The sequence below is a fragment of the Clinocottus analis genome, unplaced genomic scaffold, assembly GCF_023055335.1.
Source record: "Clinocottus analis isolate CAN_PGR_092001 unplaced genomic scaffold, fCliAna1.0.p SCAF_20, whole genome shotgun sequence".
Lineage (NCBI taxonomy): Eukaryota > Metazoa > Chordata > Actinopteri > Perciformes > Cottidae > Clinocottus > Clinocottus analis.
Window position 1 is genome coordinate 5,768,923 of NW_027175932.1, and position 24,832 is coordinate 5,793,754.

At 42.1% G+C, this 24,832-nt stretch overlaps 1 protein-coding gene across 1 annotated transcript in view; it reads right to left on the reverse strand.

Annotated features, from left to right (window-relative positions):
• Window positions 1–23,847, reverse strand: part of iqsec3a (IQ motif and Sec7 domain ArfGEF 3a) — a gene marked incomplete at its 5' end in the record, with an annotated part of 83,325 nt that extends 59,478 nt beyond the window's left edge. Inside the window, 2 exon segments of the mRNA XM_068586109.1 lie at window positions 6,027–6,107; window positions 23,003–23,847. Coding sequence (XP_068442210.1) covers window positions 6,027–6,107; window positions 23,003–23,847 — 926 coding nt within the window.
• Between the last annotated feature and the right edge of the window lie 985 nt (window positions 23,848–24,832).

The window sequence follows — 24,832 nt, forward strand, 5'->3', positions numbered from 1 at the left end:
ACGCTCTGAAACACATTTATTCCCGTGTGATCGAGGACGTTTTGGAGGTGCAGATGACAATGAACACAAGTCTGATCTGGCAATAACCCCAACGTGTTGTTGTCCTTCTTTTTATGCATCACTAAAGACATACGCTTCACCAGATGCAGCGTTTAATCTCGCCTTTTCTTTAATTTAGGATTATTTATAGCCTATCATAAAAGATAAGGTTATAAACTTTAATTACACTCAGGGTTAAAAAGTGCAGATCACCACAATGTATTTCTGATAAAGTCTAAATGAACCTACAAATCACGCTTGAATTGTTTTACAATCCATTACTCCAAAAATGTACCTAATTTAATTTGACTGTGGCGTGTTCATTAAGATTCTCTAACCAAACAAAGTAGAGGAGGTTCATGAACTTGATAACTAACTTCCTGTCTGAGAAGGTGAAAATCATTACGGCAGATTGTGCGAGCTAATTAGCATAGCATACCTCATTAAGGCGTCGGTGTGCGTCCGTGTGTGTGCAAGTCGTTTGTCAGGAGCACAGCAGGAGGACTAATTTAAAAGAGGTTTTAAGATGGTGAGCAAGATGTCAGTTTTTCTGTGCACACGGTGAGCTGGTGGGGGAAAGCAGTCGGTTTGGCAGCTGAACCGCCGACAGGCTGAAGTATCAAGCCAAAAATATGTGCAGCCACCTGCCAAAGGCTGACTGGCCCGTCTATATTTAACTCTACGACCAAATGAGTGAGTGTTTACTATCTTATCAGCTCCATCATTAGGTGGAGGACTCAACCATGAAGGGAAATTGTTACTTACTTGAATGTCTTTTGTAAAGTACCGTGGAAGCATGGAAACAGTATTGTGTCCCACTTTCTGGGCCAAAGTGTGTAAGACGGCAAGCATTAAGACCGAAAACATTTGGTATGCAAATAGTGGAACGTTCCAAGAGATAACATTTCTTGAGACAAAAAAAGTCTTTGAGTATCAACATTGTTCTGGTAGACATTCTGTCTGTGTGTCTTAAATAGTGTTTCACAAACGTGTTATTATATATAAGGTATATATTGTGCCTGTTCTTCCAAGTTTTTGTTTTATACACTTGACAACTTGCAGTAAATTACATAATAAATTGATAGTTTGAATCCACCCTCGCGTTCACTGCTTCTGCTGGCCACTTGTCTCATGCACAGATTAAAGATTCCCCTCAAAGGTCAGCGCTTGTCAAGATGGCTTGCTGTTGTTCATTTACTGTGAAAATGGGTGAATCCACTCATCGCATCATATTCACTGAAATGAATTGAAATTGATAAAAATGTATGTTGTTTTACGTGTTGTGACCAGGCTTTAACCGGTTGAACTGAAATAAACACCACATTGACCAACACTAGACTTAAAACCTGGTATCTCAAAGTCAGCTTGTATTACACTATTCATCGAAAGGTAGATTAGCATCCAACAATCTCTGGTTTGTCTGTATTTCCTCTTTTGTGACTAGTTTAGATTAAATATCAGAAACAAATAAACATAACTTGGATTTACAAAAGAATTGCTCTTCTTGAATAGCTAGGTTCACTAATGTTTCTTCTATAGTCAATCCATATGGCAGGGATGTGCCCTTTGTCTGGAGCACTTCTGCTGCATCGTGCTCTATCAGAGCCAGATATTGCACAAAAGATCTTATAAGTGTTAAGTGACAACTCTAACCAACCCGAGCCAACAAGTTAATGGCTACTTTATTGGCCAAGAAAGCTGAGAAAACAGCCGCACTCTTACTGATCTGCTGGAAGAAGTCCAGCTCACACTGCTGAAACTGACACTTGCACTTGTTTTACACATACTGTCCACATCAGATTGTGTTGCCGTTTTCACCATTTGCAAAAGAAGGAGGAAGAAATTTTCTGAAGTAGGAGTTTAACAGTTTTTGCTGTAACACTTGCGATAGGATTTGAGTGAGATCTCACACACTTGGGTAAACTTCACACAGTGACACCAAACCGTGAACATACATTTATGCTCCGAAAGTGTTATCAAGAGCGAGCAGATAACTGTTTCTTGCGATGCTTTTTCCTCGTCCGTAGTGTCACTTGGAAACTCTGGCAGTATTCATGAATGAGTGTGTATAAATGAGTCATTTGTATGTGAATCTTTTAGATGCAAATACTCAAATACAGCACCATTGTGCTCGTGTTCACCCGAAAGACAGGAGAGGCTTCTAAAAGTGGACTCTTGCAAACACACAAGAACACACAGCAGCCTTTTACAAAGTAGCTACCTGCAGCTTGTCCATCAGGCATCTTCCTGTGTCATTATTTATAGCTCTTCTGTGGGGCCATTCTCCCTGCTAGAATATTCTAATAATGCTTTCCCTTCATTTATTAGCTTTCTGGGGCCCCGTGTGTTGACTGCAGCAGTTCTCAGTTTTGCTGCAGAGCATAAAGTTAAGCGTAAGGTCCCTTATGGAGCTGTACAAGGAACAACAAAACTCCTGTGTGCAATTTGAGCACACTGCAGCAGAAGATGGCTCACGCCACTAATTTAAAGGCTGCGGCCATCCCGCACCATCAGCCCCTTCCATGAGTGATTATAGATCTGACTCGGTGACCCGGAATACAAATCCCCGATAGTCGCTAAACCCTCTAGTGCCTCCTTAAAGCTTGGCAAGAGCGACCAGACTGTCAGGGTGAAATTCCATCCTCCGTAGGGTCCTCATTATATGTGACAGTGAAATCCTCAACTCTCTTTTTTTTTCCGTTCACAACTTCCGACGTCCTCCTCATTTAAATGATCCCACACATCCAGGTATTACCTGTTTGTTTCCCTGTTTGCTAACTGATCGGATAAAGTTCCCCGGGTGGAGATAGATACAAACCGAAGAGCAAGTATAGCTTCAAATTAGTGCAATGAGTTCTTGTAGGAGTGCACGCCGGTGCCCTTTTGTGAGCTGACCCCTCTGACTCAGAGGGTTGAATTACTCTCAGTAGAAAGAGTGCTGCAAATGAAATATCAATGATTGCACTTTGTCTGTCAGGTTCAGTGTGCGAAACAAGGTTTTCAGTACATCCTGAAGTGGAGGCAGCGCACACGAAGAGGCAATGAGTTGGCCTTTTTTAGATGTCGATCAGGCCTCGTGTGGTGGCGAGTGGATCCCCTCACTCATGCAAAATAACAGAATTCACGTGCGTTGATATTTATGAGAGGCTTTTGTAGATTTTTTTTGCAGGGTTTCAGTCATTCTCAAAAAATGGATGCAGTGTGTGTGTGTCAAAAATTAGTATTCTTCTTCTTTTTCTGGGAATTGTAAGTGATTTAAATCCAAACACAGACACACACACACATAATACACATATATTTAGATCGAGCGTGAAATTAAAAATATCCATAAAGCTGCTTAGAATTCAGAGAAAAAGAGGTGGTCCTTATAACTCTGGAACCTGCATCCACCGGTACACTGCAACAGGAAGTGCTAACAGCTAATCTGACATACTTTTAATCATGCCAATTTTCCAAGATGTAAATAACTATAGGCTAAATATAAAGTGATGCTCCAGTTGTAGGCCACATGGAAACTCACTGAATCCCTATTTACATCCCCCAGAGCATTATGGGAACTGTAGTTCCGCAATGTAGAGAAACGTAAAGGATGACTATGGTATTTATATTCATGGAACACTGATATTCTCCCCTGGCCATGCTTATGTTTTATATTTGTGTGTGTGTTTGGAAGACACACACACACACACACACACACACACACACACACACACACACACACACAGACACACACACACACACAAACCCTGGGATGTTTAAGTTTTGTGACTTTCTGTCTATTATAGTGCAGAGTGTTGTGTGTTTTCCTAGAGTATGTCAATTATCCAGCATATGCTGTGTGTACCATAGTGACACACTGTCGCACACACGCACACGCACACGCACACACACACACACACACACACACACACACACACACACACACACACACACACACACACAGATAGACAGGGAGCTATGTTTCGGATCACTGCCAAGCCAAAGCATGCAACATGATAAGAACTGTTTTTTTTCACATGAACACAGATGCATTACATGTGTCAACAAGAAGGCTCACCAGTTTCCAGCATGGGAAAGACCCTACAGTACACACATCAATGCATTATGGTAGTTTTTACATTGCATAGTTACACTTTTGATACATGGTTATATTCATACATGATTCTTTCAAACTTAACGTGACCACAGTGGAGAGACAAGCCCGAATGAAGTGACCATGACTGGTGATGGATGCGATGAGGTGTGGGTGCTATGTGGAGTCATGTCGCCGTGATGTGATGTGGTGATGCCACGTGAGTGAATGATCAACAAATTACTGACAACAATGCGGAAATACAGAAATCAACAACAACAGAATACAGCTTTTTAAAACGAGATAAGACGCAACAACAACAAAAAAGAAAAGACAAAACCACAAGCTGCTTTCTGCCTCGGCCCCAGAGAGTCCTGCTTTGAAGTGGTTCGCTTCAGAGATTGGCAGACGGGGGGCGGGGGGTTGTTTTGAGGAGTTAGCAAAGACCTTGTGTTGTGCACTTTGTTAGTACCTTTAGCTAATGGTCCCTAAGCACAAAGCAATCACACAACACAACAGCACCAAATGGCTTCTATCGAGCAAAGTTCAAGTTGCTGAACCACCATCGATTCTTGTCCTTTTTATTCTACCTTTCAAATTGTCCCTCCAGCTTTGATTTTTATGAAAGTCACTCCTGCTCGGTTTTAACCGCCGCCTCTACGGTCTTATTTATTTAGAGACATAAAGTGACACTTGTTGTGACAACAGAAACTGTAAGAGACTTGGGTTTTGAGTCGGTTGTCTGAAGATGTGTCTGATAGTAGCTTTTTAAGGCAGCTCTTTAAAGTAGTAAATAAAGCCAATAATAAGCGTTCACTGCTCTGTTTTCCTGTCTGCGTTCACCACATGTCCGATTTTCAAAAGCACAAGCCTCTGAAGTGTTTCTATTTGGTTTGCACACTTTGCCACTTATTGTTTCTGAAAATAATTTGCCATCAATACGTGTTTGCTTATCTTTTATGTTCTGCCAACATTCCTGTGAAACTAGCGGTCCACAAAAGCGGTCCATTTCTGAGTTTCTTGGTTTATTTAACTAAAGCAGGATGCATACAACATAGTGTACTTTCAATTCTGCTTGAAAGGAGCAATATAACACCATGTCAAAGGTGATCATTATTTATTTTTGGACTTGCTTAACTAATTATATATTTTCCAGATTGCCCTTTCAACATTGAATATAAATTATCATAGCTCCTTTAAGCTGTCGTACAACAGCAAAACAGCAGATAACTATTAGTTAGTCGATTTTTCATATTCCTCAGGACAGTGGATGCAAATTACCACATCAAACCAACATCAGAGATATTGAATTGTCTGACTTTGAACACTTATTTTGCAGTGAAAGAGACTTCTGGAGTATACAGGGTTGGATTTCACTGGATTCATCACTGCCATGTGCCAATCTGACATAAAGAGATAACAGTATAATCCCCCTCGCTAAACTCAATGTAATATCTTTCCAATTACAACCAGGGACTTGACTATTGTCCAGGAAATGGGATCTTGCTGTGATTGATTTATATATCACTACTGTGGTGATTCATCTTGATAATCTGACAAACACTCACAGGCACTAAAACAGTCTTCACTCAGGACACAACCTCAAAGCCTCAAAGAGACCCAAAACCCAAGCTGATGTGACAGCGTCTCGCTCTTATTGGCTCATTGAGATCATAGAGTTGAATAAATCAATATTCTCCCTGAAAGAACCTTGAAGCCTTTACAACCACTTCAACTTAGATAACACTGCTGGGGTAGTTGTGTTGCCTAAAGTAGCTCCTGCCGCACCGCTCTTAACAGGATGCGTGATAAGTGGCTGCAATTAAAACTCACAAAAATGTGTTCAAAGTAAGGAAATAGGGAAAGAAATTGAAAACTAATTTGTGCAGATGTCACAAGGATGCAGTGGACTTACCTGGGGACACAGGCGGTAGAAGTCTCCCCCTCGGGGACCTCCGGGGCGGGGCAGCAGAACTGGTGAAGCACCGTTTGGTTGCTGTGTGATGAAGAGGAGAAACAGAATGAGAGAAACTGTCAAAAAGGATGTCATCGTGTTGTGAAAGGTTGTCCCTTCCTGTTTCAAAATAATCGAACGCAAGGCAACGTACTGTTCCGTTCAGAGGAATACAAATTTGGAACGGTAGGCCAGCAGACATCATACATTTAACAACTAGAACTGTTTTAAAAAGAGTTTCAAGAAATATCAGGTGGTTCAGAACACCAGCCAGTTTGGTGAACACCAGTGAGGAACTTTAATTATTGTATACTCTTATTTTAACTGTATACCATGTTTACTAATTGTATTTGCTACTTTGAAAGCGGCTAAAAACTCTAACGGTTGAGATCTTTTTTTCTGGTTTTCCTTCATATTTGGGTCTTATACAGGTGCATTGGAGTCAATTACACAGAACTAAAGTTTTTTCAGCAACCCTTTGTGTCAGTGTTTTTGTCTTCTTCATCTGCTCCAGAGATGCTGTAATTCTTCACCTGTCCACTAGTTGTCTTCTGGCCATTCGCCTCCCAGACACACCTGCTTCCCATTCGTCATCAGCCGCCGTACATACTCAAGTCAGCATTTGCTTGCCTTTTGAATCTTTCGGACCAAGAAAAAGTGATCTCGCGCTCACAGCTGCAGCATGCAATGTCTACTTTTGTTCTGGGTCCATTGTGTATCTGCTGCTGCTGCAGTGTTTATTTATAGGATTGTTCGGGATTACGCTCGTGGCATAAAATCACTGGCCCAGTGTCAGTAAGGTTGGCAATCAGAAGACAATAGCTGTCTGGATTTGAGCCTTTGACAGCTTTGTTGCCCCATTTACAGCGATTCTACCAACACTGGGACTTGGAACAGCCAGATGTATTTTAACAATGAGGCCAAAGTTGGACCAACAGTTCTGATGTTGGCAATCATGCGCAGCTGCCAACACCTCAGGGCGTTGTAGCACATGAATACAAGTCAGGATACAACTACAATGGGTTCCCTTTTATATTGATGCATACTAGTAATTGTACTATTTAAATCAACACTACACCTAACTTACTAATGTTTTTATCTGATGATTTCAAAAAGCAGAATTATGTGAAAGTATTCTTTTTTTTTTACTTTGTTTTTTCATCATTCTTGTGACTGAATCCAATGAAACAGAGGTAGAGGTAGCTTTTTATGGAAAGGTTAGGGACATCAATCATTCTAATGATAAAATCTTACGTTTGAGATTTTTGGTAAATCCCACTTGGAGGAAAAAAAGCAGTTTTAGGATAAGAATGATCAAAGGATCTTGTGTGAGACCGAGTGTGTTTTGATGAGAACCAGTGAATGTGAACACTTTGTTTACTCTATAGGTCACCTTTTTAACTGGATGATATCAATGTGGAGTGCAATGTGTTTGCAAAGTAGACTGAGAAACATGTCTCGTATTTTGACGGGCGTCAAGAGGTCAGAGAAAAACTAATACAAGATGAAGGGAAAGGCCAGATTTAATGTGCATTTTTCTGCGTTTGATATGTTTGTCTCTGTTCATTTGATCTGAAAATGATATAAAGAGCGAAGCAGAGGTAGAGTGTTTCAGCACCATGGAGAGAGGCAGACTGAACGCGTCAGCAGCACACAGATACAGAAGAAGACACATGGTTGTTGTCGAAAAAAGTTCACTCCAGCAAAGTTTATTTCTCGTAAATCAAGGAAATAACGCCCTAAAGAAAGTCATGGGGATCCAAATGTTATCAACAATCAGGGCTGCCTAATATTATCAGGATTCAATCATAGTTTTGTCTATGAAGTGCTCAAGTATGGTTTAAAAAGGCCTTTGCTTTTCAGTTTACTATGATAGATGACAATGAAAAGCAGCCAATGTTCACATTCAATGAGTTGGAACCAGAGAACGTTGGCATTTCTGCTTGATAAATGACTTCAGGGATTGATCAATGGATATGGTTGACCAATTGATTCCTCCTGAGCAGCAAAATACTAAAATACTTTACTTTTTATCTCACATTTTGGCAGATTTAACAGTTTACAGGAAGTGTGGCGACTTCAAACGTGATACTGAACTGTAGCGAGGAAAGAGCAAGGGTATCAAATATAAATGTGCATGTAAGAAAGCCATGAGTGCATTCACTTTCCTCCCTCCATCGGTGTGTCCTCCCTCTAAACCTGGAGGCTGCTTCACATTCTTTCACATTCTTGATTTTACTCATCCATCTCATCCTGCAGTATCATCCCTTCCCCCCACTCTTCTCTCCTCCCGTCCCTTTTACGCTGATATTCCATCACTCGCTACAACTCCCCATTCCCCCCTCCCCCACTTAATCCGGGTCCTACAGGCACGGTGTGTTGTGCAAGAGAGCTGTTTGCTCAATTACTCTTGCTGTCACAAGATGTAGCCGGTGAAAAGAGCAGCCGCTTTCCGTATGCCGCGTCCTTGTCCCTGGACTCGGAGAAGGACGGAGAGTTGAGACGTAAAGATGAGAAAGCACGCTCCACATTCCCAGCAGCAACCAGCCCTCCGTCCCTTATCACCCCTTCTGTTGCCTTTTGATCTTCCGGCCTGTAGGATATCTCCCTGCCCTTATCTCTTCCTGCTTCCTCTCCTGTCTGTCCCCCTGGGAGAGGACCGGGAACACAAAGAGACCTCTATGTCTTCTTACATACCAGCAGCATAACTGCTGGTTCACCACAAGAACACTTAAATCTGTCCTTTGTGTTGCAAAGTGCAAGCACTCGATACGCATGGTCCTTTTTAAAAATCTGAAGTCAGTTTAAACTTGCACAAATCTAAAAGTTGATCCTAAAGGTCTCTTTTTGTCCTGCTATGTAAAGACTGAGAAAGGTTGGGGGGTATTTGACAGCAATAGCAGTAACAGTAACAGACAGTACAGGGAGGGTATGACAGCAAATTAATTCCCATTGTTAATGGCTCCTCTAATTGTGTTTGCCTTAACTAACATGACACCGCTGTGGCCGTTTTTAATAGGTCGAGAACACAGGCGCTCTGTAAGGGGATACAGATCAGAGCGAGCAGAAACACTTGCTCATGCAGAGAGAGCAGACGTGTATATTCTGCAGGACAAAGTGTAACAAGATTTAAGTTAATGCAATGATACATTGTGTTGCACTGAAGCTGTTCTCATGCACTTCTTCAAATTGGTTGAGGACATTCATACCACTTCCATGTGTGTACACACACAGAGCTGGAGCCAGTAGATTAGTTGAGCAAAGGGAAAGGAAATAACAGATAGAATGTGTCAGTAAACGTTCACTTGTATGTTTCTGTACAAAAAAACACACATTTTTAAAACTTTGAACACATGTAATTTCATGGGAGGTTACGTCTAGAACTATATTTTGTCCGACACAGTGACTTCCTGGAGTCTCAACCCATACTCGGCACATGCAAAACAGTAGCGATGACAACGTTCAAAAAGGTACACTATACTGAATATTTACCAAAATAAAAGGTAATATTATTTATATTATAAAAGTATTTCCAAGTGTAGTAGGTACCTTTGTTCATATTATTCGTATATGCAGATACTACTTATGTTTAATTTAGTACAAAACGGCCAGTATTTCAGTGATAACATTTATTGTTTCCTCTCCAGGTTTTAGAACAAGATGCCGGTGTCCTGTGCCTGCTCGTCGTTTCTAAAATAACAAATTTATCATTTTAAAAAAGCCCAAAAAATGGTCCTTCTTTACATCCATTAAATCTATCTTATACAAGAGGATCCAGCTACGCATCATCTTCATCCTGCGGTTTCAAACGTGCGCATCCCACTTGCACATGTCTCACATGTCGTGTGCTGACCAGTGAAGACGGACTAATCTCAGACGCCCTAAACCTGCTGAGTCATCCTTTTCTTGACAAGAGCGTTTTAAAAGAAGCAGAGCTCATTTGAATCGAATCAATACGTATTATTGGCGAGGAGGTGAAGCGTGCAGCGGGGTTAGACGCCTGTGATGATGAGACGATCCACGGATATAACTGACAAACTGTATCAATAGGAAATAGTGTGGTCACGTCTGAATCTTTGACTTCACCCTATTTGAGGAAAAACACCTCACGGGTGAAGTATTATGGGATGGAGCTCTTTTCATCTTTTAAAGCTTCATCTTAACCAGCCATTTCTATCTGCTTTGATCTCTGCCTTCTCCCAATTGTCTCTCCATTCTTTTTTCTGCCGTCTCTCGGTGCACTTCCACCATCACCTCTTTCTTTCCACTGAAAAACAGCTGGCAAGTGTTTTTATAGCCAAAGGGGCGTTCAAAAAGGCACCCTGCACTGCAGAGATATCACATATACATGACCAAAAGTGCATTGACAATCGTGTCATGTGTCATGACTCTGTTGATGTGCAAGTCGTACCGATATGAGAAGACTGGGAGCTATAATTTCCTAATTAACCTCTGTATCATTGTGGCGATAATCCACCCATTGCCATATTCGGGATTACGCAAACATTTCTTCTGCATCAACATGAATTTGTCTCCAGAAAACTTGCAAACTCGTTGCTTCCAGTTTCAAAACCCAACTCCCTCGAACTGTTTGATCAATGTGGGCGCTGAAGATTAAATTGAACTCACATTACCTGCTTTCTGATCTTCCACACCATTGACTCAGTTCCCCTTATGGCCTAAGCTCGCTAATACCACCTATAAAAAAAAAAAATCTATAAGCTTTTATAAGCTCTTCCACACACTGGGTCTGTTTGAGGGTGAGTGTAATCTGTGCACCATGGTTTCATTGTATTTTGTTTTAACTTCTCGTGAGTAATGTGTTTGTCGATGCGCTCCTCCTCGCGTTGAATTCAGCTGCACTGTGTCAATAGCTCTCCGACTGATTCAGCTTGGCTCGTGGCAGAAAAAGATCTGTGCGTGCTGAAGTGACACAATTTGAAGCAGGGAACGGTGAGAGAGGGAGAGGAGATCAAAGCTCGCAAAAAAAAACTGAGGGATTAGTTTTCACAGACCATTTCCTTGGCAGTGAGAAAAAGAATAGCTGTGAACATGTTCGCTCATTGAAATAACATAAATGCAGTATTAGAGTCTGCCCCTGAAGGCCACACATGGTAAATACAGACACAATTGATCTTGGAGGAGGCCACCCTATGAACGAAAGTGGTTCAGCTGAGGCGTTTGTGGTTGCACGGCTGCTCGCTTTAAAAAGGGATTTTGTTTGTTTGTTGCCTTTATTCCATTTCCATGTTTGTTTTCATGCAACGTTTTTGGAATAAATGCATTTTAGAGTCAAGGTCAACGTCAAATTAAGAGTTTAGTACGCGAAAGAAAAACATTAAAATATAAAACAAGGTGGGTTGAATATAAATCCCTCTGTTGAACATGGCTTTAAAAACTAAAATACTCTGCCAGTTCAGCATACGGTGAAAAGAGAACAAGGTACTCCACCTCGGCGAGGAGATCGTAACAATCCTCAAGCTTAATTTAAATCAGCTATTAAATTATATACCTTCCACAAGTCAACTCATCTCATGGCAGTATTACTAAAAGCACTATGATCATGTTAAATCAAAAACGACACTCACGTTTTTTTTGTGTAATACTTCACTTCCATTTGGATGTTAGTGCCACTTTATCACGACGTTGTACAAGGTGGAAGTGACTGAGTTTTCCGAGGATTTAAATGGCGCTGTGTGCATTTCTTTGCGAGGGTAAAGTGATGTATTAAACATGATTGTGTGGTGGATTATCAGCTGGAAAAATGTCCTTGAACTAAATGTGTGAGCACTGCACCAATCTTCCACACACACTCACACACACGCATAAACACACACGGATACACTCCTGAAAATTCGGTCTTGAAAGCCTGCCATATCAATTCCTTTAAACACACGCACAGTGAGTTAAAAAAAGCTTCCTTGAAAAGGTTTACGTCAGCACGGACTCGTGGGCCGTCCCAAGCGGCTTAGCTCGGCCTCTGCAAGCGAAACTGAGAGAGCTGGAGATGGACGAGAGAGAGCAGGACCGGCTTTCCCAAGAGGAGGCGAACAAAAGAGGTAGAAAAAAGAATTCCGTCCTTGTATTGGATCCTTTAAAAAAAAAAAACTCCTGACGGTGCCAGTGTCCGGAAAGCTGCGACATTTGAGCCTCATTCACACTGTCTCTGTCTCATTGTGGCCGACTTGACCCCACTGCAGCACTTGACAGTAAATATGAAACCATTTCACTATCGAGCTCTACATTTATGCTGCATCATTCCTGTCCGGACAAACCTTCTTCTCTTGAGATTATGAAATGTAACACACTGTTACACAAAACCTTCTGAGAAGCCATCAATGGAAATAAAACAAAACTTGGCAGGTGATTGGATAAGTTATCTGTCGATCAAACTCAATAAAATTGGAAACCAAAAGTCTTCAGTGCCACTATTTGCTCTTCTTTAAATGAAGAAATATTCACCAGTTCTGCAAATCCTTTGGTAACCAGTGTCCGCAACTATTTTACTTGATTACTAGGTCAAAAGGTGTAAAACTGGCGCACATGAATGTAACTCTGTGTACTTTGTATACTCATGACTGTCTATGTCATGTGGTCAATTTGCAGTCCAATAATACTAATATTAATACAGGTTATACAGTTACAATACAGTTATTTAGGCATCTTGACAATGCACGTGGACAATTGGCAAAACTTGTCAGTTTGTATGACTCCATGTTCATGTTCACTCTTCATCAGACACATTTGAAGGCAGTATTTGAATGTTTTCATTACCAAATATCATATAGTATGTCATACATTTCAGGATTTTTTCATCAGCTACATAAGTTCTGTAGTAAATTGAAATGATATACTATCTAAAACATCAATGATAAATGGCAGGTTTTGATGTCAGGCCCTAAAAATCAAAGAAGAAAAAATATATATTCCTTGGCTTTCAACATTTTACGCTCTTCTTCAACTCCGCTGCCAACTGTTGGTCGCCCTTCAATAAAAGTTAAAAGAGGAGCCTTTGACGGAGGAGGCAGAATAAGCATAGAGGGAAAAGGGGGGAGGAGGAGGGAGCGGTAGTCAACCACTTCCTGGCGCTCACTTATCGGAAAGAGCTCCGTCAGCTGAAGGGGTTCACGACTGACACTGAGCTGGATTTATTTCTTGAAATAAAAATATATTCTGTCCTTTAACCAATTTTTTGATAGTGTGAGATATATCTGGCTTTTTTTTAAGTTTGTGCACAGTTGGCATTACAGAGAAACTGGCAGAGAAGGCAAGTTTTCTTTTGCCACAAAAAAATAAATAAAATAGAAATGCTTGCAACCATCATTAGTTAGCTACTCCCACAAACTTTCTCATTCTTACTTAAAATGGAGGCTTAGAAAGGTAGGTTTTTACTTCATTGGTACAAACTTGTATATAATTGAGACCAGGGGTGCGGCCGAACAGTCCTTTTTAGCAGGGAAAGGTTTCTAACTGAGTGAAATGACCCGGAAGTATCGAACGATAAGAGCTGTTCAAATTCTCTAAATGCTAAAGAAAGGAGCTTCAATGCTTCCTTCATTAGCTCCTTTAGCATAGGAAAAAGACTGGACCTTCCTTTACGAAAAGAAAGTAGATAATTCTGCCCCACAATTCCTTGCAGCAGTAACATTCATCTGTTAAACCTGATGGCAAACTGCGAACGTGAGATTGCTTTCGCTGAGAAGTGCCGTAAACTGCTCAAACTGACGTATTTGACCTGCTCTCTCTGGCGTTGGGCTGCAGCCTCGGCCCTCATTCCTTGATTTTACTTGCAGATGCTGAAACCCGAGCTCCATCAAAGCGCCTGAGTCATGTTTTTGATTATCATCTACTTTGTCACATAACAATTTTAAAACACCATCAAGTCAACACTTCTAGGTCACACTGAGCTGCGTGGTGTTCATAATTCATTTCTGTATGCATATTTTCATGATCAGATTATAATCTGCATATAAACCGTCGCACCAAAGTCAGTTTTTTTTTTAAACAAAGATGGATAGGAGGCATAACGTATTTGGTTTCACTTTTACGTTCCTTTTTTAACTTCTATTCCAACCTTGTTAATAACGTAACCCTTTTAACTGGGTTCTTTGTTGAACTTTGTAGTTTCACTGCTGCAGAGTACAGACCCACGTCACTCACACCCGCCTGCCATCGCATCATAACTACGTACTTTATTGAAGGTGGAGTCGAATTCTCTGAACTTTCTTCTTTATTTAAAAACCTTTCACAGCCATTCTTTCCACCACGGAAAATATCCAATCACCATCCGATCAGGCAGGTCACATTGAAGTAAGTTCCCGTCTGACGAATCCAATCTTTAAAGGTTGCATTGAAAAGAAGTAAAGTGTCGCTCTGTACATTTCATTTATATAAAACATTCCTTGCTGGATTGCTCAGTGTAACAAAGCGAGAAAATAAATAATAACCTGATTTTTAACTAATGCTACCATGTGAGTAAGCAGATATGTTGGGGTTGAGAAAGTGTCACTTTGACCTTGATCCATTGCAACAAGAAGCGAAAGATGAAAAAAATGAAAGCATGAAAATAGCTGTCACAGATTTTCCCATGAAAGCATCAGTTTTTCCTCCTGTTTCCTCACCAGCTGGCACCTCCACTATTGAGCAGTTTTATCAGCTCGTATCGAGCATCAACACGGCACTGTGTTGCTGCACGGCCATCTGCTGAAGACTTGGCAGTGGGTCAAATTTCACAGATATTCCCCAATGCTTCACGCTGATGCTTGACAGCTATCAAACTGCCATGGTTGTCTTATATCAGTCAGGGCTCGGGCTGATGAGGAAAATCCCATCAACTAGATCGGCAACATACATTTTGCGCTGAAGTAAACTGTAGTTTGAGTGACACTCCTCCTTTTCTGCACAAGTAGAAGTGAAAGAACGAGGAAGAAAAAAGATGTGGAGGCAGCCGGTGGGGGCGGCGTGACAAAAAAGAAAAGAAAGCAGATTTTTTTTTTACCACATCACTCACGTACAATAACGTCTTTACTCCAGTACCCACACGTATGACTCATTCAGACTTCATGTCTTGCTTATCGCATTTGCTTCTTTTAGCATCCGGGTTGAAACCTCCAGTGACATCACTGGAAGAGTCATCAGCCCCTCCCATGGCCCTGCGAACCTGATGATGTAATCCTGGCATCATGGGGTTGACGGATGATATAACCACAGTGGAGGGGAAGGGCACGCAGCTTTAATGGTCATCTGAATGTGATGACAATCTACGATGTGGCCAACCCAAAAGCTTTTTAAATATCATGAGGAAAAACACCAACAGGGGCCAACACACGCGGTTAGTCATTTCTACCCGCGGCCTCCACGGAAAGATTAAAATCTTCATTCAATGCGAGGCAAAAAAAACAAAAAACTTTTTGCAATATTAAGCAGAAAAAGCCCGAACGAGCAAGTATACACATTGTTAAAGGGACATGTCTAGATGAAAGGAAAGTAATTGGATAAAGGAATGTGTGTCCGCAGGTAGGAATAATGCAAATAAATGATCAAGTATGCGGGGAAATTAGAAGCTAAGTGGATGTATCCTCTGTTTCTTTTTCTCACACATTACAATAAATCACGGTTGAGCCTCGGTTGAGGCTTTGTGTGATGTGCTGAGAAGACCAGGGAAGCCGATTGGACATGCTGTGCCTGTTCCGATCAGCGCTGCAATGCCTCGAAGCTTTAGGTGGAGGGCTTTGAACATTACTCTGGGTTGTTAAGTTAACCATACCTGACATTTCCCTGGGCAAGTGTGTGCATGGCTCTGTGTGTTTCAGTATGCAGGGAAACAGCAGACATGGAGATTATGTTGGTAAGAGAGCAATGGCCCACAAATGAACTACATAGTATGTATATCAGTGAATATGATACGTAGTTTTACTACACACCTAACATTGGTCATTCAACAAACTGTGTTTTGCCTGTAAACTATGAATAATGTGTTTTACCAGCAGTTTTTCATTAGAATTAGCCAAGAATGCAGCCGTTATCATCATTTTTATCGGATTATTGAGCCATATCCTGCTCAAAAGACCGCAAACACATCATGAAGTCTAATTGAATAAAATACCGGTAATTGAAATCGCAAAATTAGGAAGAAAAATCACGTCTTCAGCCCCAACATGGGCCCATAATTCAACCGCTCGCCTAACACTCGTTGGACACACTCAGATACACACTGGTGCACATGGTGCAAAACAATTAGGATTGTCCGTTGAGGGATTTCCAGGGCTAAGCTCTCAGGGGGAGAAATCTCTGCGACAGATGGGTGGACATTTTTCCATAACTGCACACTGTTCCTTCTTTCAGAGATCCCTATTCCCTGAGCTGCTGCAGAGGTCATTAGCCCACTGCCCAGTGAGAGCCACCACACAGCATTATCTGCCCATGAGGAATCCCACCATATTGTAGGGAAAACACTGAAATAACACAATTTAAACTGTGCATAATGTCCAAGTCACCTGCATGTGTTAGTGTATGGTCAATATGTCTGTGCCATGACAAACACTGCAGCTCATGTTGTGTTGAAAGTTTAAAGAGGTTGTAATGCATTGCAGAGACATTAAAAGAGGGCTGTGTGTGTAGTTGTTCAAACTGTATTGTTGTTAAGCATCTCTTAAAGTGACTGGCTTCCTAAAATGTAATGTCACTGTATTTTCACCGAGGCTTCCCTGACGTCATCTTTAAACATTGTAAAAAAAAAAACTATTTTGAGTTCATATTTTGGGACATTACTATCAGTGAAAAAATTACAAAATGTAATCATGTGCGACGTTTTTTTTTTATATATACAAGCACATCTTTGATTATTTAATCAAATGGTCTGCTTACATTATGCAATCAAATGGAGTGACGACAGAACGCTGATATCATTCACATTTGCAACCACGATGCTGAAAAACGTATGTAGATTGCATTGCAACGACAGACACTGTCTGCTGATTTCTCATTACACCTCCTTTTCATTTGCATGAAGAAGACATGAAATGCATCAATGAGACATGTGAATAATTTACTCCCAACCATGAAGAGGACAAGTCACTAGTATGCAGCTAGTGTAATATGACTAACGGCAAAAGCATATTTCTATACAGAGCTGTTATATGGGTGTGTAATATTTACATATAAAAGACGGTGTCATCTGTGGCATCTGGAAGTGTCAAGGACGAGGATGACACATCTTTCACTGAGTCGGCGTGGTGCCCGAGAGACAGAGGACTGCCAGTTGGGAGCCGTGTTTAAAAAAGAAATCACGGTTGAGCCAAACTGTCATTTTGATTGATTGGGAATTATAGAGGCAGAGGATATCGGAAATAACTGTTTGCCACATTATGTGGAAAGTGGGAAAGCATTTATAGGCTCTTCAGCCCTGTGGGGCTTCTCGGTATGTTTTGTATTAGCCCTATTTTTTTATCTGTCTATTTATTTTGAGCCTTTCTGTCAATCTGTTGTTCTGTATGTCCTTTTTTTTTAAAATGGTCTCCGTAATCATCTCCTCTAGCTTTGGTCAAAATGTGTGGCAACATGAAAGGTGCAGCCAAGCAAACAACAACAAAAAAAAAGGAAAAGATTTATACCGAGTACAGTTTAAGTTTAAGCTAAATTAGTAATGGTGACATGATTCCTAAAAAAGGAATCAAACCAACACTTCAGACCAACAGAAGTGTTCAGTGAGCCAAAACAACTTATATCCTTGATTACCACAGAGCCACAGCATGAATGAAAAAGACAGAAACTCATCCCATATATCCTCTTACAACAGCTGTTCTCTTGTCCTTTTAACACCCAAACACAACACACACACTCTTTACCACACACGAACACACACACACACGGCTGGATTACCGACAACTGGGACTGTCTTTCGCCTTGCTCAACTTGTGCATGAAAACAGCTAATATTCTACCAGGGAGTCAGGAATCACCCGGCAGCTACATCCTCTGAGAAATGAAGCAATTTAAAAGCACTACGCACCAAATGTGATATTCATGATTTGGATTCCAGCAGCAGCCGAGCAAAGCCACCCTGTCATAACAGAGCAGACGTGATTCCCATTCAGACCGAGCGGAGGTGAGGCGAAGTAAAGAGCAAAGGGTTGCAGGAGAGGAGGATCCAGCTCTTGATTGTTTGGTGGCAGGATGGGAAATACAGAGAGAGAATATGTCCATTTGAACTCATCACATCCATCATCCACCTATCTATTTCGCTCTCAATCCCTGTCACTGTCCAGACAAACATGCAGCGAGGCAGAGGTTCTACTTTTCTTTTCGGCTCCAGGGACTGTCTATACAAATCATCACAAAACAATATACATTTTCACATTGTTTTGGTTTTCAACTCTGCAGCTTTACTATGCTGGTTCACTCTCATGGCTCTCATTAACCTTGATTCCAGCAGCCGGCAGCTGTTTCCAGCGAACAGCTCTTTAGAAATCCTCTGTATACTACCTGCCCAGCAACAACGGGCAGACAGAGAGAGTTAGCGATAAGCTGGTGAACATAGCGGAGCATTTAGCGGCTAAAAAAAACTCAAGGAGTTGGTGGAGACCAAAACAAAGCTAAATGAACAAAGGGAACATCGGACTTACACTCATGGTGGACACAAACATGACTCCAAATGAATACCAATGTTGCGTTGTGTGTACTGAATGTGAAGTAGGCAACAAATTCACCATAACACATGTAAAAGGAGGTCATATCATTGTGTTGTGTTTGATGGCTTGTCACACACACTGCCCAAGGTGACCAATAAATCAATGAATATGGTCATAATGTTTGGTTTAATGCTTCAGTGAAATAGACGTAAAAGCATTTGTGGCTTCTGTGCTGTAAGTATGAATCAGAGTGAAACAGAATATTTGAGCTGTGTATAATTACAAGAGATTTAAAAATCCTTTGCATTTGATTGGACCACTAAAAAGTGGGCGGGCTTAGAATGCAGTGTGATAAAGAGCGACACACACCTCTCTTGTTGCTTAATGTTGCAGATTGATGGATGGATGTTGTGATATTTTAGGTTTGAAATGGGTGGTAGCTGACATAAGTACATGTCTTATTTTGTTTAACATGAAGAAACAATCATTCGATTTGTATATCAAAATATATATTTTAATTTTGAGTTAGGGCGAGGACAGCGTTGCCTAGCTAGCCACACAACTGTGTAAGCTTCTGAAAAATGCTTTTTTAACAAAGTTCAGTGTAGCTCGAAGGTTTAACCTTGTATTGAATACACATTGCTCCCACAAAGTAACTCTAATATTTAGAGAAATTACCCGTGATAGATTCAGATAAAAGACCGCCTGGCTTTAAGATAAGACCTGGAGATCAATGCTAGAGTGGAGCCTGTGCTGGAAAATCCGCAGGCTCATTGATCTGAGAGCATCAGAACAAGGATACTGCAGCATCCAGCAGGCACTCAGCAGGGTTACACTGTAATGTATGCTAAGACGCATGTGTGCTGAATTCTCCATCTCTACATGTGCTATCTGTACATCCCAGCGTATGATGGCATGTAGTCTGCGCTCCAGCTGGTGCAAAACCCAGTCGGAGAAAAAACCAGGGCATGGACGGGCGCAGTGGGAGTCACGACCGTTGCGGAAAAAAAGATGCGGGCTGTGGCACGTGAGGGTTTGTGTGCATTAGCGAGTGTTTTGTGTGTGAGAGCGAGAGCTTAAAATATCTGTGAGAGTGTGGGAGGCAGAGAAACAGCAGGGAAGCACCTGCAGCTATATGAGAACCCTGGGATTTCCACCTTAGGCGAAGGGATTGCTGCCTATCAGACACGCACGCGACTCTATGTACACAAACACACCACCTCCTCGCCTTATTGCCACTCTTTTGACTCACACCACTCAAACGCTCGTGTTTTAACACACGCGCATCATGGCAACCCCCCCCTCCCATAGAGCGTATAGACAGAGGACCAAAGGCCGGGATCCTCCAGCCCAGCCAGGAGATGGGTCAAGTGGTGGAGAGCCTGGTGGTTAGAGGATGGGACTGGAGTGTAAGCCTCTGCTTACCTGAAAGGAGAGGTGGGGATAAGATGGTGGAGAAGAAGAATTGTAAGACTACACAGTGAGTTTAGATGAAGTGGAGATGAAGACAGTCAATGAGCGAGAAGGAATAACGACGGTCTCATTTCTCGGCTGACAACGAGGAGAGAGGAAACACCCAGCAATGGAGGCTCAGGGAGTAGGAGGTACAGATGACAGAGAGACGCGTTGAGAGGATTGCTGAAGGCTTCCCTCAGATCACACAAGCCCCTTAACAATCTTATTCAGACTGAATAACACAATTGCAACACTTCAAACTCTCCGTCTGAGAAGTTTGAGCTCGCACCAAAGCGGAAGTCTGTGAGGATGGAATCAACTTTTCAATCACATTGACTGTTTTAAGCTGAAGGCAGCTTCACATTTTTATTCTTCAAATTATGCCACTGGAAGAGATGGGGAACGCGTGACGTGAGTGAGCAAGCATTTAATTGTTCATTTAAAGCTTTGCAAATGAATGTGATGCTTTCTTTCAATCAAGCAAAAGCACAGATGAGCTGGTTAACAGCTGGATCCCAGTTTTTAGGGTTTTTTTTAAAAACTTACTGGCTTCCTTCTTTCCGTACTTCACTTCTTAACTAAATATCCTGTCTACGGTATGTTATTATTCCTAGCCCCTTAATAATTATGGGCGGGACATTGAGTTATTTAAGATGCTGTAAGAGGTTTATTTATTTTTTATTAAAGAAGGTGGAACAGAAACTTGACTTTCCCAAAGCAGACAGTCACATCCTCAAAGTCCCACATCAAGGCATCACTCAGCTAACGCTAAGCTAACTTCATCCCACCTAAAGAAGAAGTATGACATGTTGTGAAATATGCTTCGTGCTTTCTTTGAGCGTTAGACAGGAAGGCCCTGAAGTCTCTAAGAAAGAGGGAAACACTTGTACTGTGCCGCTAACTGTCTTAGGCGACGGATTCGCAAAAGGAGCAACCAAAAGGAAGAATAACCTGGATACATGTACAAACAAATATACACACAACCCTTATTATTAAGTTTGTGACATGCCCCTGTCATCCTCCCACTAATAGAAATGTATTACTCCCCTTGCGGCATTGACAGCACAGCGATACACCATCTTGTCTGACCAGGATCAATGCTCTAAATGGAAATTACAATGCTGCTTCACGTCTCCTGCTTTTCATGTGTCACTGCTTTTACATTAAGGAAATAAGACAGTGTACAGTACTTTCTCTCTCTCTCTCTCTCTCTCTCTCTCTCTCTCTCTCTCTCTCTCTCTCTCTCTCTCTCATTGTTCATTACTAGTATGCAGAACTGTCAGGGGGCATGGTTGGTAAATCACAAAATTAACCCACTTATTGAATCCCCCTCTGACATTTATCTTGTACAACTCATATCTTGTGTGTGTTTGTCCGCCTCTGGGTGAATCCACGAGAAAGCCGTTGTTTTCATTTCAACTTATCCTTGCTAATGCTTGCTATTCCTGACCCTCGCTCTTTAGGAATTATGTCTTAATGGCACTGAATAATCAATCTGGATTAACCGAATACAATGCAAGTGCAGCCGAGTGGAACAGACGGGGCTCAGCTCGGTCCGTTGTGTGTCACTCTGAGTGTGTGTGTGTGTGTGTGGGGGGGGGGAGCTCTGGTAGAATTCATTCATGTGACCTTGACAGTCGCGAACAAATAATATTCAACATCATGGACCGTTCTGAAGCAGATGCAGTGCATGTAAAAAGCAGTAGATTTTATGGAAGGGAATCTATTATTCCCCTGATATATTCCTCCTCGTGTGCCATCCTTCAGTTTGTGTCTTAATGAGGAACAAGCTGTAGTCCGGACAAGCAGACCTCAATCGGGGATGTTTCTTTCTTGTTTCTTTTTAATGTGACGATGTGGAAGTACTGACATTTGTCTCAAAGATTTGCTTTTAGGAGTTAGCGATATGCTGGGTTTAAAATTAAATATGGTTTATAATTTCTACCTCAGCTCAACTTAAAAGCAGATGTTTTTTTTTTTTTTCGAAAACGCTCGTTACACATTCAAAGAGTGGAAACCCAGGGAAGCGCAGTGACCTCACCGAACCGGACAACACATCACATCTAAAAGGACATGTAAAGATTATAAAAAATATTCACCGCATGATTTAACAATTGTCTCCAAAAAAACAACAACACTTAAAGTCTTCAGTCCCACCCAGTGGTGACAGTCTACCTTGGTGCAGAATGAACAATCCTGCTGTTAGATTGCCAGCCTGGGTACTTAAAATCAATATCTATTAAGCATTCAATTGATTCAACAGGACAACAACTGAGTGAATAATGTGAAAATACAGGAGGAGCTAGAATTACCTGTCAGAAAATTAAGCCTCAGCTTGTCAGGGGACGTGAAGTTAATCAAAGGCAAATCCAGCACAGGCCCTATACGCTCTCTGTGATACGACTTTACAATATTTCCGTTGATAAAATCTTTAGTGTCTTGCTTCCCTCGAAAATGTTTCAAGAGCTGACACCCTTACATGGGTGATAACATGCGGCAGCATTACATCTGATGGCCCTTGACGGCATCAAAGGATGCTCTGGCCAAACACACTTTGCTATATTTAGACAAGAAAATATATTCATAGGGTCACAGAATGTAGTATTGAGACTTTTTTTATGACAAGAGAAGAAGAAATACTGTCAGCTGATTTGATACATTGGTTCCAATAGGAGTTCATGTTGCAAACCACACTGAGATGAAAATCCACTAATTTGAAAAGGATTTGCATATTAAAGGTCTATCTTAGTTTGGTTTATCAGTAAAACCGTATTCGAAGTGTAACACAGTAAATCTTTGTTTCTTGTTTGTTTTTTTGCTGTGCACACACACACACAACATGAAAGCTACTTACTCCGCTTTCCTTGCGAGTCCAACTGAGCGGCAGAGAGTGGTGGGAGTCTGCGGAACCAGGGACTTGCAGCAGGGGCTCCTCTTGTCCTCCTCGGCGGAGTCCGGGCTGGCTTGGCTCGCTTTGGGTGACTGCGGCGAGGTGGGGACGAGCTGCAGCTGCTGCGGGTGATGGGAGGACGGCGCAGGAGGGGTCGGGTGGTGCTGAGGCTGGGCCGATAGACCGGGGATCTGCTGCTGTTGCTGCTGCGGCTGCTGTTGCTGTTGCTGCGGCGGCGGCGGCGGCTGCTGCTGTTGCTGCTGCTGCTGCTGCGGCGGCGGCGGCTGCTGCTGCTGCTGCTGCTGCTGCTGCGCCTGCTGCGCCTGCTGACCGAGATGAGCCGCCGCTTTGTTGCTCGCCGGGTGCTGATGGAGGTTGGCCGGCGCCTGAGGACTGGCGCTGCGGTGAGTCGGGTGGTGGTGGGGGTGAGGGTGGTGGTGGTGGTGGTGAGCCGGCTGCTGGACGTAGTGATGGGGGTCCCGCAACTGTCGGTTCTCTCCTATCAGGTCCTCCACCTTTCGCTCGAGTTCGTCGATGCGCTGGCGCTGCGTCTGGATCAGGCTTTGCTGGTTCTGGACGATAGTGGTGAGCTCCTTCAGGTAAAGAACGGCTTTCATTGGATTATCCAGCAGGCTCTCCATTACTAGCTGTAAATGTGGCCGTGTGCCCGACTATATGTGGACTTCTTCAGCTGTTTCTGAGGGCTGCGAAACGTCGATGGGGCCTCTGAACGGTGCGTAACCGGGATGCTCTGGCGGCCGTCTGACGCCTCTACGCTCTGCTGGGGTTGGGTAGACTCTCTCTCTCTCTCTCTCTCTCTCTCTCTCTCTCTCTCTCTCTCTCTCTCTCTCTCTCTCTCTCTCTCTCTCTGATATAAGGGAGGGGGGTGGGGGGGGGGGGGGGGCAGCATCACCAGAGAGCGGAGGCGGGGTCGTAGTGGACCGGTGACGTCAACACGCAGGGGAAACGGTGAAGCTGTCATGCACGTTTCACACGTAAATCCACAGTCTCGGCATCTCATTGCGTTCTACATGTGTGGATATGAGCTCCTCCCTCTCAAAGCCTAGAAACCACAGATCTAAGTCTCAAACGTGGTATGACATCAAAGTGAAAGTCGAGAGCTGCTGTGTATATGGACAATGAATGGGAGGCTGATTTTGTGGACCCACACCATTTTTGTTTTATTTTTTATATCTAAATTAACTTGATTCTATTGTACTCAGTTGTTCTCAGTGTCATCCACACCAGAGGTTTTCAAATGGAGGGTGTATGAGTACCCCTGGCAGGGGGTACTTGAGATTTAAAAAAATATATTGAAAATTAGCATCAATTAAAAAATCATGTGAACATAATTATTATTATAAATTATAAATATTTTATAATGTTTCTTATTTTACAAATATTCAAAAATATAAGTTATTAAACTGAATTGTATATATTCCCTTTTTATTCTCACTTTTCAGTGCAAAACTAACCACATGCCCTGTCAAGTTATGCTTCTTTAAATGTCAAACATGTAATAATCCTACAGACCGAAGCTCTGTATTTGGTTGTGTCTTCTGTATTTGTAGTGTTTTTCTCTCCGCTGTCAAACATGTTTCCTTCATTTGCTTGTGTTTTCTCAGGCATGCAGCACCTCTCAAACACGTCAAGCATTTTTTCTTCACAGTGAAAGCAAGGAGATATAGACTCGTTTATTGTGGTCTTTTACCAAATCTGGTAAAATTAGCATCTGGTGTTGGAAGATGTGACTTCAGCATGTGAAAAGCTTGCGTCCCTTTTGTCCATGTGAAC